The sequence below is a fragment of the Ammospiza nelsoni genome, chromosome 9, assembly GCF_027579445.1.
Source record: "Ammospiza nelsoni isolate bAmmNel1 chromosome 9, bAmmNel1.pri, whole genome shotgun sequence".
Lineage (NCBI taxonomy): Eukaryota > Metazoa > Chordata > Aves > Passeriformes > Passerellidae > Ammospiza > Ammospiza nelsoni.
In genome coordinates this window covers 36,438,646-36,463,948 of record NC_080641.1, presented here as the reverse complement: position 1 = coordinate 36,463,948, position 25,303 = coordinate 36,438,646, and the positions used below count along the sequence as shown (strand labels likewise).

The 25,303-nt window shown below is 54.0% G+C and overlaps 2 protein-coding genes and 2 long non-coding RNA genes across 4 annotated transcripts; 2 read left to right on the top strand and 2 right to left on the bottom strand.

Moving 5' to 3' along the window:
* The first annotated feature begins 8,377 nt into the window (after positions 1-8,377).
* On the top strand, positions 8,378-9,424 carry LOC132076888 (uncharacterized). Its single transcript, XR_009418977.1, has 2 exons — positions 8,378-8,558; positions 9,036-9,424. It is a non-coding gene; the product is annotated as an uncharacterized LOC132076888 (long non-coding RNA).
* An 18-nt stretch (positions 9,425-9,442) lies between these two features.
* On the top strand, positions 9,443-10,201 carry LOC132076588 (COMM domain-containing protein 4-like; the record flags this gene model as incomplete). The annotated part of the gene is made up of 3 exons (XM_059477717.1): positions 9,443-9,505; positions 9,749-9,788; positions 9,882-10,201. Coding segments are annotated over 3 exons (423 nt in total), but the record flags the coding sequence as incomplete, so codon positions are not given.
* A 1,682-nt stretch (positions 10,202-11,883) lies between these two features.
* LOC132076587 (COMM domain-containing protein 4-like) lies at positions 11,884-12,642 on the bottom strand (the record flags this gene model as incomplete). The annotated part of the gene is made up of 3 exons (XM_059477716.1): positions 11,884-12,203; positions 12,297-12,336; positions 12,580-12,642. Coding segments are annotated over 3 exons (423 nt in total), but the record flags the coding sequence as incomplete, so codon positions are not given.
* Positions 12,643-12,660: 18 nt separating this feature from the next.
* On the bottom strand, positions 12,661-13,716 carry LOC132076918 (uncharacterized). Its single transcript, XR_009418981.1, has 2 exons — positions 13,527-13,716; positions 12,661-13,049 (listed from the first exon to the last, which is right to left on the bottom strand). It is a non-coding gene; the product is annotated as an uncharacterized LOC132076918 (long non-coding RNA).
* Between the last annotated feature and the right edge of the window lie 11,587 nt (positions 13,717-25,303).

Below are 25,303 nucleotides of genomic sequence, written 5' to 3'. Positions count from 1 at the left end.
ACAGGCGCAGACAATATTCTGCCATCGACGGGGTTTTCAGGCGCAAGCTTCCAGCCTCCCTTTCGCCACCCCGCACATCCGGTTCTACTATTAGCGCCAATACCCAGCCCCTGCACCCATGTCACGGGCCTACAGTGATCTCGGCGCAAGAACGCTACAGTCTCAGGTACCAGCCCTAAGGTTGCTGCGATGTGTTAAGCCGCAATTCCAGTCGCACAATGACAAGACCAGGCCCAGTGATCTCAGCCCTTTTAGCTCTTTCCCCACAAGCTTTATTTTACTGCCAGCTCTCTTCTTGCAGCTCCAGCTCTGTGTTTTTCCAGCTTCAAATGCCAGCATCTGGCTCTTGGCTCCAGCTTGGAAACAATTCAGCTCCCGCACCAGCCTCCGAAAGCCCACCCCACCATCCATATGCTAGCCCTGCAGTGATTTTAGCCCCCACCGAGCAGTCCCCAGTCACTTTGCCACCCCCTGCGTAAGTTCTCCTGGATGCCCACAGCCCCGTTCACAGGTCTAGTGCCTTTGCCATTTCCATTGACGTTGCCAGCCCCGCAGTCCACTTCCCAGCCCCACAGTGCGCCCCAAGAGGTGCCATCACAGGCGCAGACAATATTCTGCCATCGACGGGGTTTTCAGGCGCAAGCTTCCAGCCTCCCTTTCGCCACCCCGCACATCCGGTTCTACTATTAGCGCCAATACCCAGCCCCTGCACCCATGTCACGGGCCTACAGTGATCTCGGCGCAAGAACGCTACAGTCTCAGGTACCAGCCCTAAGGTTGCTGCGATGTGTTAAGCCGCAATTCCAGTCGCACAATGACAAGACCAGGCCCAGTGATCTCAGCCCTTTTAGCTCTTTCCCCACAAGCTTTATTTTACTGCCAGCTCTCTTCTTGCAGCTCCAGCTCTGTGTTTTTCCAGCTTCAAATGCCAGCATCTGGCTCTTGGCTCCAGCTTGGAAACAATTCAGCTCCCGCACCAGCCTCCGAAAGCCCACCCCACCATCCATATGCTAGCCCTGCAGTGATTTCAGCCCCCACCGAGCAGTCCCCAGTCACTTTGCCACCCCCTGCGTAAGTTCTCCTGGATGCCCACAGCCCCGTTCACAGGTCTAGTGCCTTTGCCATTTCCATTGACGTTGCCAGCCCCGCAGTCCACTTCCCAGCCCCACAGTGCGCCCCAAGAGGTGCCATCACAGGCGCAGACAATATTCTGCCATCGACGGGGTTTTCAGGCGCAAGCTTCCAGCCTCCCTTTCGCCACCCCGCACATCCGGTTCTACTATTAGCGCCAATACCCAGCCCCTGCACCCATGTCACGGGCCTACAGTGATCTCGGCGCAAGAACGCTACAGTCTCAGGTACCAGCCCTAAGGTTGCTGCGATGTGTTAAGCCGCAATTCCAGTCGCACAATGACAAGACCAGGCCCAGTGATCTCAGCCCTTTTAGCTCTTTCCCCACAAGCTTTATTTTACTGCCAGCTCTCTTCTTGCAGCTCCAGCTCTGTGTTTTTCCAGCTTCAAATGCCAGCATCTGGCTCTTGGCTCCAGCTTGGAAACAATTCAGCTCCCGCACCAGCCTCCGAAAGCCCACCCCACCATCCATATGCTAGCCCTGCAGTGATTTTAGCCCCCACCGAGCAGTCCCCAGTCACTTTGCCACCCCCTGCGTAAGTTCTCCTGGATGCCCACAGCCCCGTTCACAGGTCTAGTGCCTTTGCCATTTCCATTGACGTTGCCAGCCCCGCAGTCCACTTCCCAGCCCCACAGTGCGCCCCAAGAGGTGCCATCACAGGCGCAGACAATATTCTGCCATCGACGGGGTTTTCAGGCGCAAGCTTCCAGCCTCCCTTTCGCCACCCCGCACATCCGGTTCTACTATTAGCGCCAATACCCAGCCCCTGCACCCATGTCACGGGCCTACAGTGATCTCGGCGCAAGAACGCTACAGTCTCAGGTACCAGCCCTAAGGTTGCTGCGATGTGTTAAGCCGCAATTCCAGTCGCACAATGACAAGACCAGGCCCAGTGATCTCAGCCCTTTTAGCTCTTTCCCCACAAGCTTTATTTTACTGCCAGCTCTCTTCTTGCAGCTCCAGCTCTGTGTTTTTCCAGCTTCAAATGCCAGCATCTGGCTCTTGGCTCCAGCTTGGAAACAATTCAGCTCCCGCACCAGCCTCCGAAAGCCCACCCCACCATCCATATGCTAGCCCTGCAGTGATTTCAGCCCCCACCGAGCAGTCCCCAGTCACTTTGCCACCCCCTGCGTAAGTTCTCCTGGATGCCCACAGCCCCGTTCACAGGTCTAGTGCCTTTGCCATTTCCATTGACGTTGCCAGCCCCGCAGTCCACTTCCCAGCCCCACAGTGCGCCCCAAGAGGTGCCATCACAGGCGCAGACAATATTCTGCCATCGACGGGGTTTTCAGGCGCAAGCTTCCAGCCTCCCTTTCGCCACCCCGCACATCCGGTTCTACTATTAGCGCCAATACCCAGCCCCTGCACCCATGTCACGGGCCTACAGTGATCTCGGCGCAAGAACGCTACAGTCTCAGGTACCAGCCCTAAGGTTGCTGCGATGTGTTAAGCCGCAATTCCAGTCGCACAATGACAAGACCAGGCCCAGTGATCTCAGCCCTTTTAGCTCTTCCCCCACAAGCTTTATTTTACTGCCAGCTCTCTTCTTGCAGCTCCAGCTCTGTGTTTTTCCAGCTTCAAATGCCAGCATCTGGCTCTTGGCTCCAGCTTGGAAACAATTCAGCTCCCGCACCAGCCTCCGAAAGCCCACCCCACCATCCATATGCTAGCCCTGCAGTGATTTTAGCCCCCACCGAGCAGTCCCCAGTCACTTTGCCACCCCCTGCGTAAGTTCTCCTGGATGCCCACAGCCCCGTTCACAGGTCTAGTGCCTTTGCCATTTCCATTGACGTTGCCAGCCCCGCAGTCCACTTCCCAGCCCCACAGTGCGCCCCAAGAGGTGCCATCACAGGCGCAGACAATATTCTGCCATCGACGGGGTTTTCAGGCGCAAGCTTCCAGCCTCCCTTTCGCCACCCCGCACATCCGGTTCTACTATTAGCGCCAATACCCAGCCCCTGCACCCATGTCACGGGCCTACAGTGATCTCGGCGCAAGAACGCTACAGTCTCAGGTACCAGCCCTAAGGTTGCTGCGATGTGTTAAGCCGCAATTCCAGTCGCACAATGACAAGACCAGGCCCAGTGATCTCAGCCCTTTTAGCTCTTTCCCCACAAGCTTTATTTTACTGCCAGCTCTCTTCTTGCAGCTCCAGCTCTGTGTTTTTCCAGCTTCAAATGCCAGCATCTGGCTCTTGGCTCCAGCTTGGAAACAATTCAGCTCCCACACCAGCCTCCGAAAGCCCACCCCACCATCCATATGCTAGCCCTGCAGTGATTTTAGCCCCCACCGAGCAGTCCCCAGTCACTTTGCCACCCCCTGCGTAAGTTCTCCTGGATGCCCACAGCCCCGTTCACAGGTCTAGTGCCTTTGCCATTTCCATTGACGTTGCCAGCCCCGCAGTCCACTTCCCAGCCCCACAGTGCGCCCCAAGAGGTGCCATCACAGGCGCAGACAATATTCTGCCATCGACGGGGTTTTCAGGCGCAAGCTTCCAGCCTCCCTTTCGCCACCCCGCACATCCGGTTCTACTATTAGCGCCAATACCCAGCCCCTGCACCCATGTCACGGGCCTACAGTGATCTCGGCGCAAGAACGCTACAGTCTCAGGTACCAGCCCTAAGGTTGCTGCGATGTGTTAAGCCGCAATTCCAGTCGCACAATGACAAGACCAGGCCCAGTGATCTCAGCCCTTTTAGCTCTTTCCCCACAAGCTTTATTTTACTGCCAGCTCTCTTCTTGCAGCTCCAGCTCTGTGTTTTTCCAGCTTCAAATGCCAGCATCTGGCTCTTGGCTCCAGCTTGGAAACAATTCAGCTCCCGCACCAGCCTCCGAAAGCCCACCCCACCATCCATATGCTAGCCCTGCAGTGATTTCAGCCCCCACCGAGCAGTCCCCAGTCACTTTGCCACCCCCTGCGTAAGTTCTCCTGGATGCCCACAGCCCCGTTCACAGGTCTAGTGCCTTTGCCATTTCCATTGACGTTGCCAGCCCCGCAGTCCACTTCCCAGCCCCACAGTGCGCCCCAAGAGGTGCCATCACAGGCGCAGACAATATTCTGCCATCGACGGGGTTTTCAGGCGCAAGCTTCCAGCCTCCCTTTCGCCACCCCGCACATCCGGTTCTACTATTAGCGCCAATACCCAGCCCCTGCACCCATGTCACGGGCCTACAGTGATCTCGGCGCAAGAACGCTACAGTCTCAGGTACCAGCCCTAAGGTTGCTGCGATGTGTTAAGCCGCAATTCCAGTCGCACAATGACAAGACCAGGCCCAGTGATCTCAGCCCTTTTAGCTCTTTCCCCACAAGCTTTATTTTACTGCCAGCTCTCTTCTTGCAGCTCCAGCTCTGTGTTTTTCCAGCTTCAAATGGCAGCATCTGGCTCTTGGCTCCAGCTTGGAAACAATTCAGCTCCCGCACCAGCCTCCGAAAGCCCACCCCACCATCCATATGCTAGCCCTGCAGTGATTTCAGCCCCCACCGAGCAGTCCCCAGTCACTTTGCCACCCCCTGCGTAAGTTCTCCTGGATGCCCACAGCCCCGTTCACAGGTCTAGTGCCTTTGCCATTTCCATTGACATTGCCAGCCCCGCAGTCCACTTCCCAGCCCCACAGTGCGCCCCAAGAGGTGCCATCACAGGCGCAGACAATATTCTGCCATCGACGGGGTTTTCAGGCGCAAGCTTCCAGCCTCCCTTTCGCCACCCCGCACATCCGGTTCTACTATTAGCGCCAATACCCAGCCCCTGCACCCATGTCACGGGCCTACAGTGATCTCGGCGCAAGAACGCTACAGTCTCAGGTACCAGCCCTAAGGTTGCTGCGATGTGTTAAGCCGCAATTCCAGTCGCACAATGACAAGACCAGGCCCAGTGATCTCAGCCCTTTTAGCTCTTTCCCCACAAGCTTTATTTTACTGCCAGCTCTCTTCTTGCAGCTCCAGCTCTGTGTTTTTCCAGCTTCAAATGCCAGCATCTGGCTCTTGGCTCCAGCTTGGAAACAATTCAGCTCCCGCACCAGCCTCCGAAAGCCCACCCCACCATCCATATGCTAGCCCTGCAGTGATTTTAGCCCCCACCGAGCAGTCCCCAGTCACTTTGCCACCCCCTGCGTAAGTTCTCCTGGATGCCCACAGCCCCGTTCACAGGTCTAGTGCCTTTGCCATTTCCATTGACGTTGCCAGCCCCACAGTCCACTTCCCAGCCCCACAGTGCGCCCCAAGAGGTGCCATCACAGGCGCAGACAATATTCTGCCATCGACGGGGTTTTCAGGCGCAAGCTTCCAGCCTCCCTTTCGCCACCCCGCACATCCGGTTCTACTATTAGCGCCAATACCCAGCCCCTGCACCCATGTCACGGGCCTACAGTGATCTCGGCGCAAGAACGCTACAGTCTCAGGTACCAGCCCTAAGGTTGCTGCGATGTGTTAAGCCGCAATTCCAGTCGCACAATGACAAGACCAGGCCCAGTGATCTCAGCCCTTTTAGCTCTTTCCCCACAAGCTTTATTTTACTGCCAGCTCTCTTCTTGCAGCTCCAGCTCTGTGTTTTTCCAGCTTCAAATGCCAGCATCTGGCTCTTGGCTCCAGCTTGGAAACAATTCAGCTCCCGCACCAGCCTCCGAAAGCCCACCCCACCATCCATATGCTAGCCCTGCAGTGATTTTAGCCCCCACCGAGCAGTCCCCAGTCACTTTGCCACCCCCTGCGTAAGTTCTCCTGGATGCCCACAGCCCCGTTCACAGGTCTAGTGCCTTTGCCATTTCCATTGACGTTGCCAGCCCCGCAGTCCACTTCCCAGCCCCACAGTGCGCCCCAAGAGGTGCCATCACAGATGCAGGCAATATTCTGCCATCGACGGGGTTTTCAGGCGCAAGCTTCCAGCCTCCCTTTCGCCACCCCGCACATCCGGTTCTACTATTAGCGGCAATACCCAGCCCCTGCACCCATGTCACGGGCCTACAGTGATCTCGGCGCAAGAACGCTACAGTCTCAGGTACCAGCCCTAAGGTTGCTGCGATGTGTTAAGCCGCAATTCCAGTCGCACAATGACAAGACCAGGCCCAGTGATCTCAGCCCTTTTAGCTCTTTCCCCACAAGCTTTATTTTACTGCCAGCTCTCTTCTTCCAGCTGTGTCCCATTCTGTGATTAGTCCTCAGATCCACAGTGAGTATCCCTTGTAGCAGTGACTCTTTCTGCAGCACTGCAGTCCCCACCCCGGCCCCAGTGATTTCAGCTCCAGTCCCACAAGCTTTATTTAACTGCCAGCTCTTCTTTTGCACTTTCTGGTCTAAATCTTCACAGTAGTGCCACACAATACTACTTGTGCTTCTCAGGACACGATCTTTCTTTTAGCTCTCGTTCTTGAGCTCTGATCACAGCCCTTACAGCAATTTCAATTCCAACCATGCAGTTCACCTCCCCGCTCCGCAATCCCTATCCCAGCCCCACGGGGGTTTTACACCAAACCCTACCATATTTCTGTCTCCTCCAGGTCTGCTGCCTCAGCTCCAGCTCCTCAGCTTCCTACTGGCTGCAGCTAAAAGCTGCTCATGCTTCTCACTGCACCTTGGGGCTGTTGATAAGGCCACAAATCAGTTACTGCCATCATTACAATTTCAGTATCTCTAGAAGCTGTCCCATCCACCCACCCAGCCCTTAGTGGCAACCCTAAGTGGCATCCCAACTCTGGGGACACTGGAGGCCTGAAGCTCAACATCCACCCTCCCCCTCACCCTGGCTCTCAGCCCAGCACCTGCACAAAGGCCTCCTCACCTCCCCTCAGGCAGCTCCGGGGGCTGGCAATAGCCACTGGACTCCTGCCCCCCCCCATCCCAAAAGGCACTCTTGGGCTGGTTCTTGGGCCCTAGAACCCTCTGAGCCCCCACACCCTCAGCCCCTTGTTGGTACCACAGGGCAGGGGCTGGGAACCCCCAGGCATAACCTGCAGGCCCTGTGCTGCAGCTCCATGCCTTCCTCCCATGGCATTTATCTAGCCTCAGCATTTCCACCACTCCACGTTGTTTTGGGCCTGGCTCATGCCAAAATCATTATTCCACACCCTGGGGTTTTATGTCCCCACTGCTCTCACAACTGGTGCTTCAGCCCCAGTCCCACAACCCTTACCGAATTAACATGAGATATCTAGTAAAGAAAACAAATCAAACCAAAAAGATGTATTAAAACAGGCAATAATAAAATAACACAATTAAGAAAAAAAACATTACAAGTAAAAACAAAATAAAGTAATAAAAATACAAAAAGCAAGCTTTATTCCTTGTATTCTGAACATTTCTTTAAATCCAGAAACCGCGAAACGGCTACTTGCCAGCCCCCAGTGACAGCAGGCAGTGCCCCCCCCCCGCACCGCGCCACTCCAGGCCCCACACCAGCCGCCGGCTACCCGAGCCACGCAGGGCGCGGCAGAAAGAACTGGACGCGGCCGGCCCCAGATACGGCCGCAGGCGTCGCGTCCGTGCTCACCAGCGCTCCCCGGATCAGCTGCCGCGGGGGTCCCGTCCTGGCGCAGCGCCGCTCCTCGGACCGCGCATCCGCAGCTCCCGTCGCTCCCAGCTTCACCGCCGAACTGACGCCATCGCGCCCCAACGCCCGCTATTTATGCCCCACGGGCGGACAGCCAGCCAATCACAACCCGAGGCAGCGCCTGCCGGCTCCACCAATCCCAGCCCGCAAATTCCCGCCGCGCTCCGCTCCGCGACTCCCCGCGGTCCCCTCAAGCGCTGCTCCCGCCGCCGCCATTGCTGTGGCCGCGTCCGCCCGCTGCCCGCCGCCTGCCCGCTTCCCTGGACCAGAACCTGATCCCGACCAGGACCTGAACTGGAAGCTCCCGGCCGCCCTTCCCGTCCGCAACAGCGCCTGCCGAGGCAGCGGCAGCGGGGACGCTGCTCCGCCGGCTCCCAAAGCGGCGGTGGCGGGAGCGGCGCCTCAGACGTACGGGCGAGCGGGGCCAGTCTGAGGCGGCGAGCCGCGACTGAGCGGGCTGAGATCGGCGAGACCGCTTCCGGTTTGAAAGGGCGGCTGTGATTGGACAGGGCGGACGGAGAAAGGCGGGCCGTGATTGGCAGGCTTAGGAGCCGTCAGGCTGAGGTCCGTGGGAGCGTGGGGCGGAGCTCGGGCTGCCCGAAGGGCTCGCAGGCGGCGGCGGCGGCGGCGGCGGCGGCGGCGGCGGCGGCGGCGGCGGCGGCGGCGGCGGCGGCGGCGGCGGCGGCGGCGGCGGCGCTCGCCAAACCCCCGTCCCCTTCTCCGGCCTTCTCTCGTGCCCAGGTCCCGGCGAAAAGACCCCCGCAGAGCCCCTACCGGAGCGCCCCATCGGCACTCGGGGCAGGAGGCGGAGAGGAGTGTAGCCCGGGAGGGGTTCCGGGTCGTCTTTGCGGCAGCAGGGCGGACTAGGGAGCGGCGGCGATTTGGTGAGGAGAGGGCTCGGGAGCGGGGAGGGCGTGCAGCGCCCGCTGCGGGCTCTGGGTGCCTCTTCTACCGCAGTGCTTCCGCTTCTGCGGGGACTTGGCCTGCCCCGACTGGCCGAGATCAGCACCCTGGCCAAAGTTAAGTGCCCGCGTCCCCCTGCCCGCCCTCCGCCTGCTGCGGGCCCGCTGCTCACCCTCGTCGTCGGATGTTGTAGATGATAAAACAATATTGGCTTTCACATTCATAGATTAGCTTTTTGCATTACAAGTATTTTGATATGGTAAAACTTATACTTACTTTTAACTGCTTTGTATAGTGTAATATGCCAGTTTATGTATGCACTGTATATTTCATATGAATAGTAGCCTGATAAATATATCGTAGGCTTTAGCAAAATGTTGGAATAGAAACTAAAGTACTTCCATGTAACTAACTCAGAAAATGGTGTAAAGCAATTATTCTGTTTATTATAACTGCAGACTGCCCCTACCAAGTGATAATAGTGACAAAAAGAGCTTAAGCATCCAGGAAGCATTTATCGACTCTTATCGGTATTATCAGGGAGTGCGAAGCAACAGGATAAAACTACAGGAAGAAATAAAATGTGTAGACCTCATTTACAGAACGTTCTGCAGACAAGTCAGAGGTTAAAACCAAACAAGAGAGTTCCTGGAACATCAAAAAGTCAAAGGAATGTTTGAATAATGTGTAAGTTAATGAATATGCATGTAACCTCAGCAATGTAACAGTATATAGTGAACATGTTTTTAAGCTACCTCTGTGCTCTTTGGCTGTGTGCTAAAAGCATCCCAGTGCTGGATTATTTTGTCCTTTTATCCTTTAATAAACTTTTAAAAATTTTAAAGAATGAACTCTGTTTATCACATCAGTGAAGCTTAAGCTGATCTGCATCCAGGTGTTTTGGGACCTGCTGGGGCAGGCCATCGAGGTAAGTGTGGGGCTACTGCAGTGGAGGCCAAGTATTTCAACACAATAGCATAATCAGCAACGTTAATTAATTTTGTGTTCCTCATGCAAGCCTCAGCCTTAAGAACTCTACCAGCCTCTAATAGGATTAATAATACGCATAGTAAGTGTTACTAGTATTAATATTTAGGTAAGGATTGTTAGTGTTAACACTGGTACTAAGTATGTTAGCTGGTATTTACTGTGAAGCTCTGCTCTCCCACAGTATGACAAGGTCCTGAAGCTGTCCTCAGGTGCACAGTTAGGTGAGCACTGCTGTCCTTACCACGATCCCCCGATGGAGCCATGCTCCAGAGACGGGCAGCAATGAATCTGCAGGTGCCTTCCCAAGGTGACAGAGCTCGCCCTCTCTCCTTCCCATCTGCAGTCAGGGGATGTGAAGGCAACCATTGCTGTCCTCGGCTTCATCATCTCCAGTGCAGCCAAGCACAGCATAGACAATGAGTCTCTGTCAAGTGAGCTGCAGCAGCTGGGACTGCCCAAAGGCAGGGGAAGCCCTCAGGGTGGCACCATCAGCCAGACCTGCTGGGATGTTGCTTACAGTTCCCAGCCCTGCCTTCTTCACACCCAGATGGAGGGCAGGCTGCCTGCTGTGCTGTCCTCCATCACCTCCCTTCTGTACCATCCGTCCCTGGGGGCTCCTCAGGTGCTTTGGTGAGGTTTGGCAGCTGCAGGTCTGGTGTGAGCAGAGGGATTCTTCTCTTGTCTCCCCTCATAAGCAAAGCATGCCAGCCAGCTGTGCTGTTTTACATGTCACTGACCCACAAAATTGCAGGAGACTGAGGACTCGTAACAGGTGCAGGACAGGTTCAAAAGGAACTTGGGACAAAACCTCTGTCTTTGTCAGTCCAAAGGGACAGCAGAGCTCACATCTGCTCACAATAATCCTCTGGAGAGCGGAGCAATGTTTGTATGGAAAGATGACTGGGGGTAAAATCAGTGGAAACCGAGTTACATTTGTATCCTAACAGGATACAAATGTAGGATACAAATATCCTACATTTGTCCCCTATAATGGGACAGAAATTTTAGGGTAAAATACAGGAAAACAGTAGTCTTTTGCATCTGCATATCAGCTGTTGAAATTTTGGGTTCAATTTCTTGAATCACAAATGTCATAGGATTCCTCCCAGATGGCAGCTGCCATGAAGTATGGCTCTTCTTGGTCTTGAGTTTCAGGGGCTGTTTCCAAAGTGACCTACAGACATTGGAATGAAATCATTATTTACTGTGTAAAGGAATCGCTCTCCAAAGCATCAGCCAGGGTCTAAATGTGCCATTCTGCCTTTTAAAAGTACCAACATCACAGGATTTTTCTCAGATTAAAGCTTCCATGGAGTCGGATCTCTCAAGGCTGGCCCTTGAGAATTGTGGGCCTCCTGTGAACTGGTCTTGCCAGAAGGGCTTGCTGAGTTTTCCACTGTGTGGAAAAGAGATCCCATTTGGAGCCTGAAGCCTCGTGTTTCCTGTAGGATTTCCACTCCTAGAATTGCACACTTTGAAGGATTTCTTATAGCTGAAGTTTTCTGGGAGCTAGGACTCTGGCTGGATTTGGGTCTCTGGACTCTCAGGTGAAGTGACCTTGAGACACTAGGGCATGCAGATTTCCTTGCTGTTGAAGAGCTATTGTTCGCACCCAGGAGCCACGGTCTGAATGGGGGTGTCACCTCTTAAATTTGCAAATGTAACAGGATTTCTTCTAAATGAATGGTGCTAAGAACATAAGGTCTGGCTGGCTTTCGACTTAGAGGCGCCTCCTCTAAATTGGTCTTCAGATGCTAGGTTGGAAAGTGTTCCTACATATGCCAAATAGCCCTTGCTATGCAGTTAATAAGCTTCAAAGTACCATGGAGTAGCTGCCCCTGCAAAGATTTTGGCAGAGCCTGGTTGTGGTGCCCCATTCCACTCCACCCCCCTTAGCAGGTCCTTATGGTTGTATGGGGAATCATTGTGGAGCATGCCAACCCAGCTCCATCCTGGGAACAGCACCTGTATTTTACCCTAAAATTTCTGTCCCATTATAGCTCCTGTTAGGATACAAATGTAACTCGGTTTCCACTGATTTTACCCCCAGTCATCTTTCCATACAAACATTGCTCCGCTCTCCAGAGGATTATTGTGAGCAGATGTGAGCTCTGCTGTCCCTTTGGACTGACAAAGACAGAGGTTTTGTCCCAAGTTCCTTTTGAACCTGTCCTGCACCTGTTACGAGTCCTCAGTCTCCTGCAATTTTGTGGGTCAGTGACATGTAAAACAGCACAGCTGGCTGGCATGCTTTGCTTATGAGGGGAGACAAGAGAAGAATCCCTCTGCTCACACCAGACCTGCAGCTGCCAAACCTCACCAAAGCACCTGAGGAGCCCCCAGGGACGGATGGTACAGAAGGGAGGTGATGGAGGACAGCACAGCAGGCAGCCTGCCCTCCATCTGGGTGTGAAGAAGGCAGGGCTGGGAACTGTAAGCAACATCCCAGCAGGTCTGGCTGATGGTGCCACCCTGAGGGCTTCCCCTGCCTTTGGGCAGTCCCAGCTGCTGCAGCTCACTTGACAGAGACTCATTGTCTATGCTGTGCTTGGCTGCACTGGAGATGATGAAGCCGAGGACAGCAATGGTTGCCTTCACATCCCCTGACTGCAGATGGGAAGGAGAGAGGGCGAGCTCTGTCACCTTGGGAAGGCACCTGCAGATTCATTGCTGCCCGTCTCTGGAGCATGGCTCCATCGGGGGATCGTGGTAAGGACAGCAGTGCTCACCTAACTGTGCACCTGAGGACAGCTTCAGGACCTTGTCATACTGTGGGAGAGCAGAGCTTCACAGTAAATACCAGCTAACATACTTAGTACCAGTGTTAACACTAACAATCCTTACCTAAATATTAATACTAGTAACACTTACTATGCGTATTATTAATCCTATTAGAGGCTGGTAGAGTTCTTAAGGCTGAGGCTTGCATGAGGAACACAAAATTAATTAACGTTGCTGATTATGCTATTGTGTTGAAATACTTGGCCTCCACTGCAGTAGCCCCACACTTACCTCGATGGCCTGCCCCAGCAGGTCCCAAAACACCTGGATGCAGATCAGCTTAAGCTTCACTGATGTGATAAACAGAGTTCATTCTTTAAAATTTTTAAAAGTTTATTAAAGGATAAAAGGACAAAATAATCCAGCACTGGGATGCTTTTAGCACACAGCCAAAGAGCACAGAGGTAGCTTAAAAACATGTTCACTATATACTGTTACATTGCTGAGGTTACATGCATATTCATTAACTTACACATTATTCAAACATTCCTTTGACTTTTTGATGTTCCAGGAACTCTCTTGTTTGGTTTTAACCTCTGACTTGTCTGCAGAACGTTCTGTAAATGAGGTCTACACATTTTATTTCTTCCTGTAGTTTTATCCTGTTGCTTCGCACTCCCTGATAATACCGATAAGAGTCGATAAATGCTTCCTGGATGCTTAAGCTCTTTTTGTCACTATTATCACTTGGTAGGGGCAGTCTGCAGTTATAATAAACAGAATAATTGCTTTACACCATTTTCTGAGTTAGTTACATGGAAGTACTTTAGTTTCTATTCCAACATTTTGCTAAAGCCTACGATATATTTATCAGGCTACTATTCATATGAAATATACAGTGCATACATAAACTGGCATATTACACTATACAAAGCAGTTAAAAGTAAGTATAAGTTTTACCATATCAAAATACTTGTAATGCAAAAAGCTAATCTATGAATGTGAAAGCCAATATTGTTTTATCATCTACAACATCCGACGACGAGGGTGAGCAGCGGGCCCGCAGCAGGCGGAGGGCGGGCAGGGGGACGCGGGCACTTAACTTTGGCCAGGGTGCTGATCTCGGCCAGTCGGGGCAGGCCAAGTCCCCGCAGAAGCGGAAGCACTGCGGTAGAAGAGGCACCCAGAGCCCGCAGCGGGCGCTGCACGCCCTCCCCGCTCCCGAGCCCTCTCCTCACCAAATCGCCGCCGCTCCCTAGTCCGCCCTGCTGCCGCAAAGACGACCCGGAACTCCTCCCGGGCTACACTCCTCTCCGCCTCCTGCCCCGAGTGCCGATGGGGCGCTCCGGTAGGGGCTCTGCGGGGGTCTTTTCGCCGGGACCTGGGCACGAGAGAAGGCCGGAGAAGGGGACGGGGGTTTGGCGAGCGCCGCCGCCGCCGCCGCCGCCGCCGCCGCCGCCGCCGCCGCCGCCGCCGCCGCCGCCGCCGCCGCCGCCGCCGCCGCCGCCGCCGCCGCCGCCGCCGCCGCCGCCGCCGCCGCCGCCGCCTGCGAGCCCTTCGGGCAGCCCGAGCTCCGCCCCACGCTCCCACGGACCTCAGCCTGACGGCTCCTAAGCCTGCCAATCACGGCCCGCCTTTCTCCGTCCGCCCTGTCCAATCACAGCCGCCCTTTCAAACCGGAAGCGGTCTCGCCGACCTCAGCCCGCTCAGTCGCGGCTCGCCGCCTCAGACTGGCCCCGCTCGCCCGTACGTCTGAGGCGCCGCTCCCGCCACCGCCGCTTTGGGAGCCGGCGGAGCAGCGTCCCCGCTGCCGCTGCCTCGGCAGGCGCTGTTGCGGACGGGAAGGGCGGCCGGGAGCTTCCAGTTCAGGTCCTGGTCGGGATCAGGTTCTGGTCCAGGGAAGCGGGCAGGCGGCGGGCAGCGGGCGGACGCGGCCACAGCAATGGCGGCGGCGGGAGCAGCGCTTGAGGGGACCGCGGGGAGTCGCGGAGCGGAGCGCGGCGGGAATGGGCGGGCTGGGATTGGTGGAGCCGGCAGGCGCTGCCTCGGGTTGTGATTGGCTGGCTGTCCGCCCGTGGGGCATAAATAGCGGGCGTTGGGGCGCGATGGCGTCAGTTCGGCGGTGAAGCTGGGAGCGACGGGAGCTGCGGATGCGCGGTCCGAGGAGCGGCGCTGCGCCAGGACGGGACCCCCGCGGCAGCTGATCCGGGGAGCGCTGGTGAGCACGGACGCGACGCCTGCGGCCGTATCTGGGGCCGGCCGTGTCCAGTTCTTTCTGCCGCGCCCTGCGTGGCTCGGGTAGCCGGCGGCTGGTGTGGGGCCTGGAGTGGCGCGGTGCGGGGGGGGGGCACTGCCTGCCGTCACTGGGGGCTGGCAAGTAGCCGTTTCGCGGTTTCTGGATTTAAAGAAATGTTCAGAATACAAGGAATAAAGCTTGCTTTTTGTATTTTTATTACTTTATTTTGTTTTTACTTGTAATGTTTTTTTTCTTAATTGTGTTATTTTATTATTGCCCGTTTTAATACATCTTTTTGGTTTGATTTGTTTTCTTTACTAGATATCTCATGTTAATTCGGTAAGGGTTGTGGGACTGGGGCTGAAGCACCAGTTGTGAGAGCAGTGGGGACATAAAACCCCAGGGTGTGGAATAATGATTTTGGCATGAGCCAGGCCCAAAACAACGTGGAGTGGTGGAAATGCTGAGGCTAGATAAATGCCATGGGAGGAAGGCATGGAGCTGCAGCACAGGGCCTGCAGGTTATGCCTGGGGGTTCCCAGCCCCTGCCCTGTGGTACCAACAAGGGGCTGAGGGTGTGGGGGCTCAGAGGGTTCTAGGGCCCAAGAACCAGCCCAAGAGTGCCTTTTGGGATGGGGGGGGGCAGGAGTCCAGTGGCTATTGCCAGCCCCTGGAGCTGCCTGAGGGGAGGTGAGGGGGCCTTTGTGCAGGTGCTGGGCTGAGAGCCAGGGTGAGGGGGAGGGTGGATGTTGAGCTTCAGGCCTCCAGTGTCCCCAGAGTTGGGATGCCACTTAGGGTTGCCACTTAGGGCTGGGTGGGTGGATGGGACAGCTTCTAGAGATACTGAAATTGTAATGATGGCAGTAACTGATTTGTGGCCTTATCAACAGCCCCAAGGTGCAGTGAGAAGCATGAGCAGCTTTTAGCTGCAGCCAGTAGGAAGCTGAGGAGTTGGAGCTGAGGCAGCAGACCTGGAGGAGACAGAAATATGGTAGGGTTTGGTGTAAAACCCCCGTGGGGCTGGGATAGGGATTGCGGAGCGGGGAGGTGAACTGCATGGTTGGAATTGAAATTGCTGTAAGGGCTGTGATCAGAGCTCAAGAACGAGAGCTAAAAGAAAGATCGTGTCCTGAGAAGCACAAGTAGTATTGTGTGGCACTACTGTGAAGATTTAGAGCAGAAAGTGCAAAAGAAGAGCTGGCAGTTAAATAAAGCTTGTGGGACTGGAGCTGAAATCACTGGGGCCGGGGTGGGGACTGCAGTGCTGCAGAAAGAGTCACTGCTACAAGTGATACTCACTGTGGATCTGAGGACTAATCGCAGAATGGGACACAGCTGGAAGAAGAGAGCTGGCAGTAAAATAAAGCTTGTGGGGAAAGAGCTAAAAGGGCTGAGATCACTGGGCCTGGTCTTGTCATTGTGCGACTGGAATTGCGGCTTAACACATCGCAGCAACCTTAGGGCTGGTACCTGAGACTGTAGCGTTCTTGCGCCGAGATCACTGTAGGCCCGTGACATGGGTGCAGGGGCTGGGTATTGTCGCTAATAGTAGAACCGGATGTGCGGGGTGGCGAAAGGGAGGCTGGAAGCTTGCGCCTGAAAACCCCGTCGATGGCAGAATATTGTCTGCGCCTGTGATGGCACCTCTTGGGGCGCACTGTGGGGCTGGGAAGTGGACTGCGGGGCTGGCAACGTCAATGGAAATGGCAAAGGCACTAGACCTGTGAACGGGGCTGTGGGCATCCAGGAGAACTTACGCAGGGGGTGGCAAAGTGACTGGGGACTGCTCGGTGGGGGCTAAAATCACTGCAGGGCTAGCATATGGATGGTGGGGTGGGCTTTCGGAGGCTGGTGCGGGAGCTGAATTGTTTCCAAGCTGGAGCCAAGAGCCAGATGCTGGCATTTGAAGCTGGAAAAACACAGAGCTGGAGCTGCAAGAAGAGAGCTGGCAGTAAAATAAAGCTTGTGGGGAAAGAGCTAAAAGGGCTGAGATCACTGGGCCTGGTCTTGTCATTGTGCGACTGGAATTGCGGCTTAACACATCGCAGCAACCTTAGGGCTGGTACCTGAGACTGTAGCGTTCTTGCGCCGAGATCACTGTAGGCCCGTGACATGGGTGCAGGGGCTGGGTATTGGCGCTAATAGTAGAACCGGATGTGCGGGGTGGCGAAAGGGAGGCTGGAAGCTTGCGCCTGAAAACCCCGTAGATGGCAGAATATTGCCTGCATCTGTGATGGCACCTCTTGGGGCGCACTGTGGATCCAGTATATCCCAGGTACGTTCTAGGTATAGTTCTAGGTACAGTTCTAGGTTTCTGAGGTGGTCCTGAGTCAGTGCTGAGATTGTGCTGAGTGAGTGCTGAGATGGTCCTGAGTCTGTGTTGATTGTTTGCTGAGATTGTGCTGAATGGGTGCTGAGATGGTGCGGATTGGTTGCTGAAATGGTCCTTAGTGGGTGCTGATTGCTTGCTGAGATGGTCCTGATTGGGGACGGATTGGTTGCTGAGATGGTGCTGAGTGGGTTCAGATTGGTTGCTGAGATGGTGCTGATTGGTTGTTGAGATTGTTTGAGTGGGTGCTGAATTGGTGCTGATTGGTTTCTGGGATGATGCTGAGTGGGTGCTGAGATGGTCCTGAGATGGTGCTGAGTGGTTGCTGCGATGGTACTGATTGGGTTTTGATTGGTTGCAGAGATGGTCCTGAGTCGTTGCTCAGATGGTGCTTATTGGTTGCTGAAATGGTGCTGAATGGGTGCTGAGATGGTGCTGAGTTGGTGCTGATTGGTGGTGAGATGGTGCTGAGCGGATGCTGATTGGTTGCCGACATGGTGCTGAGATGGTGCTGAGTGGGTGGTGTGAAGGTCCTGAGATGGTGCAGATTGGTTGCTAAGATGGCCCTGAGTGGGTGCTGAAATGGTGCTGATTGGTTGCAGCGATGGTCCTGATTGGGTGCTGATTGGTTGCTCAGATGGTGCTTTGGGGGTGCTGATTGGTTGCTGAGATGGTGCAAAGTGGGTGCTGATTGGTTGCTGCGATGGTCCTGATTGGTTGCTGAGGTGGTGCTGAGTGGGTGGTGCGAAGGTCCTGAGATGGTGCAGATTGTTTGCTGAGATGGTGCTGAGATGTGTCTGATTGGTGGTGAGATGGTGCTGAGTAGGTGTAGATTGGTTACTGAGATGGTGCTGAGTGGGTGGTGCGAAAGTCCTGAGATGGTGCAGATTGGTTGCTGAGATTGTTATGAGTGGGTCCTGATTGGTTGCTGAGATTGTTATGAGTGGGTGTTGATTGGTTGCTCAGATGGTGCTTTGGTGGTGCTCATTGGTTGGTGAGATGGTCCTGATTATGTGCTGATTGGTTGCTGAGATGGTGCTGGGTGGGTGCTGATTGGTTGCTGAGACAGTGCTGAATGGTTGCTAAGATGGTGCTGAGTGCCTGCTGAGATAGTGCTAGATGGATGCTGGGATGGTCCTGAGGGGGTGCTGCTTGGTTGCTGAAATGGTCCTGAGATGGTGCTGAGTTGGCGCTGTTTGGTTGCTGGGACGATGCTGAGTGGTTGCTGATTGGTTGCTGGGATGGCCCTGAGTGGGTGCTGAGATGGTTCTGAGTGGGTGGTGCGAAGGTCCTGAGATGGTGCAGATTGGTTGCTAAGATGGCCCTGAGTGGGTGCTGAGATGGTGCTGAATTGGTTGCTGAGGTGGTGCTGAGATGTGTCTGATTGGTGGTGAGATGGTGCTGAGTGGATGCTGCCATGGTCCTGATTGGGTGCTGATTGGTTGCTGATATTGTTATGAGTGGGTCCTGATTGGTTGCTGAGAATGTTATGAGTGGATGCAGATTGGTTGCTGAGATGGTGCTGAATGGGTGCTGATTGGTTGCTGAGAATGTTATGAGTGGATGCAGATTGGTTGCTGAGATTGTGCTGAATGGGTGCTGAGATGGTGCCGAGTGGGTGCTGATTGGTTGCTAAGATGGCCCTGATTGGTTGCTGAGATGGTGCTGAATGGGTGCCTATTGGTTGCCGACATGGTGCTGAGATGGTGCTGAGTGGGTGGTGTGAAGGTCCTGAGATGGTGCAGATTGGTTGCTAAGATGGCCCTGAGTGGGTGCTGAAATGGTGCTGATTGGTTGCAGCGATGGTCCTGAGTGGGTGCTGATTGGTTGCTGCGATGATGCTGAGTGGGTCCTGATTGGTTGTTGAGTTTGTTATGAGTGGGTCCTGATTGGTTGCTGATATTGTTATGAGTGGGTGCTGATTTGTTGCTCCGATGGTGCTGAGGGTGTGCTGATTGGTTGCTGAGATGGTGCTGATTGGGTGCTGAGATGGTGCTGTGATGGTGCTGAGTGGATGCTGCGATGGTGCTGATTGGTTGCTCAGATGGTGCTTTGGGGGTGCTGATTGGTTGCTGAAATGGTCCTGAGTAGGTGATCATTGGTTGCTAAGATAGTGCTGGGTGGGTGCTGATTGGTTGCTCAGATGGTGCTTTGGGGGTGCTGATTGGTTGCTGAGATTGTTTGGGTGGGTGCTGATTGGTTGCTGAGATTGTTAAGAGTGGGTGCTGATTGGTTGCTGAGATGGTGCTGAGATGTGTCTGATTGGTGGTGAGATGGTGCTGAGTAGGTGCAGATTGGTTGCTGCAATGGTCCTGAGTGGTTGCTGATTGGTTGCTGTGATGGTGCTGAGTGGGTCCTGATTGGTTGTGGAGATTGTTATGAGTGGGTCCTGATTGGTTACTGAGATTGTTATGAGTGGGTGCTGATTGGTTGCTCAGATGATTCTTTGGGGGTGCTGATTGGTTGCTGAGATGGTGCTGAGATGGTGCTGATTGGTGGTGAGATGGTGCTGAGTAGGTGCAGATTGGTTGCTGCAATGGTCCTGAGTGGTTGTTGATTGATTGCTGTGATGTTGCTGAGTGGGTCCTGATTGGTTGTGGAGATTGTTATGAGTGGGTCCTGATTGGTTACTGAGATTGTTATGAGTGGGTGCTGATTGGTTGCTCAGATGATTCTTTGGGGGTGCTGATTGGTTGCTGAGATGGTGCTAAGTGGGTGCTGATTGGTTGCTGCGATGGTCCTGATTGGTTGCTGAGGTGGTGCTGAGATGTGTCTGATTGGTGGTGAGATGGTGCTGAGTAGGTGTAGATTGGTTGCTGAGATGGTGCTGAGTGGGTGGTGCGAAGGTCCTGAGATGGTGCAGATTGGTTGCTGAGATTGTTATGAGTGGGTCCTGATTGGTTGCTGAGATTGTTATGAGTGGGTGCTGATTGGTTGCTCAGATGGTGCTTTGGTGGTGCTCATTGGTTGGTGAGATGGTCCTGATTATGTGCTGATTGGTTGCTGAGATGGTGCTGGGTGGGTGCTGATTGGTTGCTGAGACAGTGCTGAATGGTTGCTAAGATGGTGCTGAGTGCCTGCTGAGATAGTGCTAGATGGATGCTGGGATGGTCCTGAGGGGGTGCTGCTTGGTTGCTGAAATGGTCCTGAGATGGTGCTGAGTTGGCGCTGTTTGGTTGCTGGGACGATGCTGAGTGGTTGCTGATTGGTTGCTGGGATGGCCCTGAGTGGGTGCTGAGATGGTTCTGAGTGGGTGGTGCGAAGGTCCTGAGATGGTGCAGATTGGTTGCTAAGATGGCCCTGAGTGGGTGCTGAGATGGTGCTGAATTGGTTGCTGAGGTGGTGCTGAGATGTGTCTGATTGGTGGTGAGATGGTGCTGAGTGGATGCTGCCATGGTCCTGATTGGGTGCTGATTGGTTGCTGATATTGTTATGAGTGGGTCCTGATTGGTTGCTGAGAATGTTATGAGTGGATGCAGATTGGTTGCTGAGATGGTGCATAATGGGTGCTGATTGGTTGCTGAGAATGTTATGAGTGGATGCAGATTGGTTGCTGAGATTGTGCTGAATGGGTGCTGAGATGGTGCCGAGTGGGTGCTGATTGGTTGCTAAGATGGCCCTGATTGGTTGCTGAGATGGTTCTGAATGGGTGCTGATTGGTTACTGAGATGGTCCTGAGTGGGTGCTGAGATGGTGCTGAGTGGATGCTCTGATGGTCCTGATTGGGTGCTGATTGGTTGCTGATATTGTTATGAGTGGGTCCTGATTGGTTGCTGAGAATGTTATGAGTGGATGCAGATTGGTTGCTGAGATGGTGCTGAGTGGGTGCAGATTGGTTGCTAAGATGGCCTTGAGTGGGTGCTGAGATGGTGCTGAATGGGTGCTGATTGGTGCTGAGATGATACTGAGTGGATGCTAATTGGTTTCTGAGATTTTCCTGAGTTGGTGCTGATTGGTTGCTGAGATGGTGACCATCTCAGACCCCAATAAGCACCAACTCAGCACCAAATAAAGACAATCTTAGGAACCAATCCGCACCCACTCAGGACCATTGCAGCAACCAGTCAACACCATCTCAGCAACCAATCAGCCCCCACTCAGAACTATATCAGCACCCACTCAGCACAATCTCAGCAACCAATCGACACCATCTCAGCACTGACTCAGCACCATCTTTGCACCCATTCAGCACCATCTCAGCTACCAATCAGGGCCATCTCAGCAACCAATCAGCACCATCTCAGGATCTTTGCACCACCCACTCAGAACCATCTCAGTAACCAATCAGCACCCAATCAGGAACATCTCAGCAACCAATCAGCACCCATTCAGCACCATCTCAGCAACCAATCAGGGCCATCTTAGCAACCAATCAGCACCCACTTGGCACCATCTCAGCACCCATTCAGCACAATCTCAGCAACCAATCTGCATCCACTCATAACATTCTCAGCAACCAATCAGCACCCATTCAGCACCATCTCAGCAACCAATCTGCATCCGCTCATAACATTCTCAGCAACCAATCAGGACCCACTCATAACAATATCAGCAACCAATCAGCACCCAATCAGGACCATGGCAGCATCCACTCAGCACCATCTCAGCACCCACTCAGGACCATCTCAGTAACCAATCAGCACCATCTCAGCACCCACTCAGGGCCATCTTAGCAACCAATCTGCACCATCTCAGGACCTTCGCACCACCCACTCAGAACCATCTCAGCACCCACTCAGGGCCATCCCAGCAACCAATCAGCAACCACTCAGCATTGTCCCAGCAACCAAACAGCGCCAACTCAGCACCATCTCAGGACCATTTCAGCAACCAAGCAGCACCCCCTCAGGACCATCCCAGCATCCATCTAGCACTATCTCAGCAGGCACTCAGCACCATCTTAGCAACCATTCAGCACTATCTCAGCAACCAATCAGCACCCACCCAGCACCATCTCAGCAACCAATCAGCACCCCCAAAGAATCATCTGAGCAACCAATCAGCACCCACTCATAACAATCTCCACAAGCAATCAGGACCCACTCAGCACCATCACAGAAACCAATCAGCAACCAATCAGGGCCATCTCAGCAACCAATCAGCACCCACTCAGCACCATCTCAGCAACCAATCTGCATCCACTCATAACATTCTCAGCAACCAATCAGGACCCACTCATAACAATATCAGCAACCAATCAGCACCCAATCAGGACCATGGCAGCATCCACTCAGCACCATCTCAGCACCCACTCAGGACCATCTCAGTAACCAATCAGCACCCATTCAGCACCATCTCAGCACCCACTCAGGTTAGCAACCAATCTGCACCATCTCAGGACTTTCGCACCACCCACTCAGCACCATCTCAGCAACCAATCTACACCTACTCAGCACCATCTCACCACCAATCAGACACATCTCAGCACCACCTCAGCAACCAATCAGGACCATCGCAGCAACCAATCAGCACCCACTTTGCACCATCTCAGCAACCAATCAGCACCCCCAAAGCACCATCTGAGCAACCAATCAGCACCCAATCAGGACCATCGCAGCATCCACTCAGCACCATCACAGCACCATCTCAGCACCCAATCAGCACCATCTCAGCAACCAATCAGCACACCCTCAGCACCATCGGAGCAACAAATCAGCACCCACTCATAACAATATCAGCAACCAATCAGGACCCACTCATAACAAACTCAACAACCAATCAGGACCCACTCAGGACCATCGCTGCAACCAATCAGCACCATTTCAGCACCCACTCAGGGCCATCTTAGCAACCAATCTGCACCATCTCAGGACCTTCACACCACCCACTCAGCACCATGTCGGCAACCAATCAGCATCCGCTCAGCACCATCTCACCACCAATCAGCACCGACTCAGCACCATCTCAGCACCCATTCAGCACCATTTCAGCAACCAATAAGCACCATCTGAGCAACGACTCAGGACCATCTCTGCAACCAATCAAAACCCAATCAGTACCATCGCAGCATCCACTCAGCACCATCTCAGGACCATCTCAGCAACCAATCTGAACCCACTGAGCACCATCTCAGCAACCAATCAGCACCCACTCATCACCATCTCAGCAACCAATCCGCCGCGACTCAGGACCATCTTAGAAACCAATCAGCATCGACTCAGGAGCATCTCAGCAACCAATCCGCCCCCAATCAGGACCATCTCAGCAAGCAATCAGCACCCACTAAGGACCATTTCAGCAACCAATCCGCACCATCTCAGCACCCATTCAGCACAATCTCAGCAAACAATCAACACAGACTCAGGACCATCTCAGCACTCACTCAGCACAATCTCAGCACTGACTCAGGACCACCTCAGAAACCTAGAACTGTACCTAGAACTATACCTAGAACGTACCTGGGATATACTGGGTCCACAGTGCGCCCCAAGAGGTGCCATCACAGATGCAGGCAATATTCTGCCATCGACGGGGTTTTCAGGCGCAAGCTTCCAGCCTCCCTTTCGCCACCCCGCACATCCGGTTCTACTATTAGCGCCAATACCCAGCCCCTGCACCCATGTCACGGGCCTACAGTGATCTCGGCGCAAGAACGCTACAGTCTCAGGTACCAGCCCTAAGGTTGCTGCGATGTGTTAAGCCGCAATTCCAGTCGCACAATGACAAGACCAGGCCCAGTGATCTCAGCCCTTTTAGCTCTTTCCCCACAAGCTTTATTTTACTGCCAGCTCTCTTCTTGCAGCTCCAGCTCTGTGTTTTTCCAGCTTCAAATGCCAGCATCTGGCTCTTGGCTCCAGCTTGGAAACAATTCAGCTCCCGCACCAGCCTCCGAAAGCCCACCCCACCATCCATATGCTAGCCCTGCAGTGATTTTAGCCCCCACCGAGCAGTCCCCAGTCACTTTGCCACCCCCTGCGTAAGTTCTCCTGGATGCCCACAGCCCCGTTCACAGGTCTAGTGCCTTTGCCATTTCCATTGACGTTGCCAGCCCCGCAGTCCACTTCCCAGCCCCACAGTGCGCCCCAAGAGGTGCCATCACAGGCGCAGACAATATTCTGCCATCGACGGGGTTTTCAGGCGCAAGCTTCCAGCCTCCCTTTCGCCACCCCGCACATCCGGTTCTACTATTAGCGCCAATACCCAGCTCCTGCACCCATGTCACGGGCCTACAGTGATCTCGGCGCAAGAACGCTACAGTCTCAGGTACCAGCCCTAAGGTTGCTGCGATGTGTTAAGCCGCAATTCCAGTCGCACAATGACAAGACCAGGCCCAGTGATCTCAGCCCTTTTAGCTCTTTCCCCACAAGCTTTATTTTACTGCCAGCTCTCTTCTTCCAGCTGTGTCCCATTCTGCGATTAGTCCTCAGATCCACAGTGAGTATCCCTTGTAGCAGTGACTCTTTCTGCAGCACTGCAGTCCCCACCCCGGCCCCAGTGATTTCAGCTCCAGTCCCACAAGCTTTATTTAACTGCCAGCTCTTCTTTTGCACTTTCTGCTCTAAATCTTCACAGTAGTGCCACACAATACTACTTGTGCTTCTCAGGACAGGATCTTTCTTTTAGCTCTCGTTCTTGAGCTCTGATCACAGCCCTTACAGCAATTTCAATTCCAACCATGCAGTTCACCTCCCCGCTCCGCAATCCCTATCCCAGCCCCACGGGGGTTTTACACCAAACCCTACCATATTTCTGTCTCCTCCAGGTCTGCTGCCTCAGCTCCAACTCCTCAGCTTCCTACTGGCTGCAGCTAAAAGCTGCTCATGCTTCTCACTGCACCTTGGGGCTGTTGATAAGGCCACAAATCAGTTACTGCCATCATTACAATTTCAGTATCTCTAGAAGCTGTCCCATCCACCCACCCAGCCCTAAGTGGCAACCCTAAGTGGCATCCCAACTCTGGGGACACTGGAGGCCTGAAGCTCAACATCCACCCTCCCCCTCACCCTGGCTCTCAGCCCAGCACCTGCACAAAGGCCCCCTCACCTCCCCTCAGGCAGCTCCAGGGGCTGGCAATAGCCACTGGACTCCTGCCCCCCCCCATCCCAAAAGGCACTCTTGGGCTGGTTCTTGGGCCCTAGAACCCTCTGAGCCCCCACACCCTCAGCCCCTTGTTGGTACCACAGGGCAGGGGCTGGGAACCCCCAGGCATAACCTGCAGGCCCTGTGCTGCAGCTCCATGCCTTCCTCCCATGGCATTTATCTAGCCTCAGCATTTCCACCACTCCACGTTGTTTTGGGCCTGGCTCATGCCAAAATCATTATTCCACACCCTGGGGTTTTATGTCCCCACTGCTCTCACAACTGGTGCTTCAGCCCCAGTCCCACAACCCTTACCGAATTAACATGAGATATCTAGTAAAGAAAACAAATCAAACCAAAAAGATGTATTAAAACGGGCAATAATAAAATAACACAATTAAGAAAAAAAACATTACAAGTAAAAACAAAAT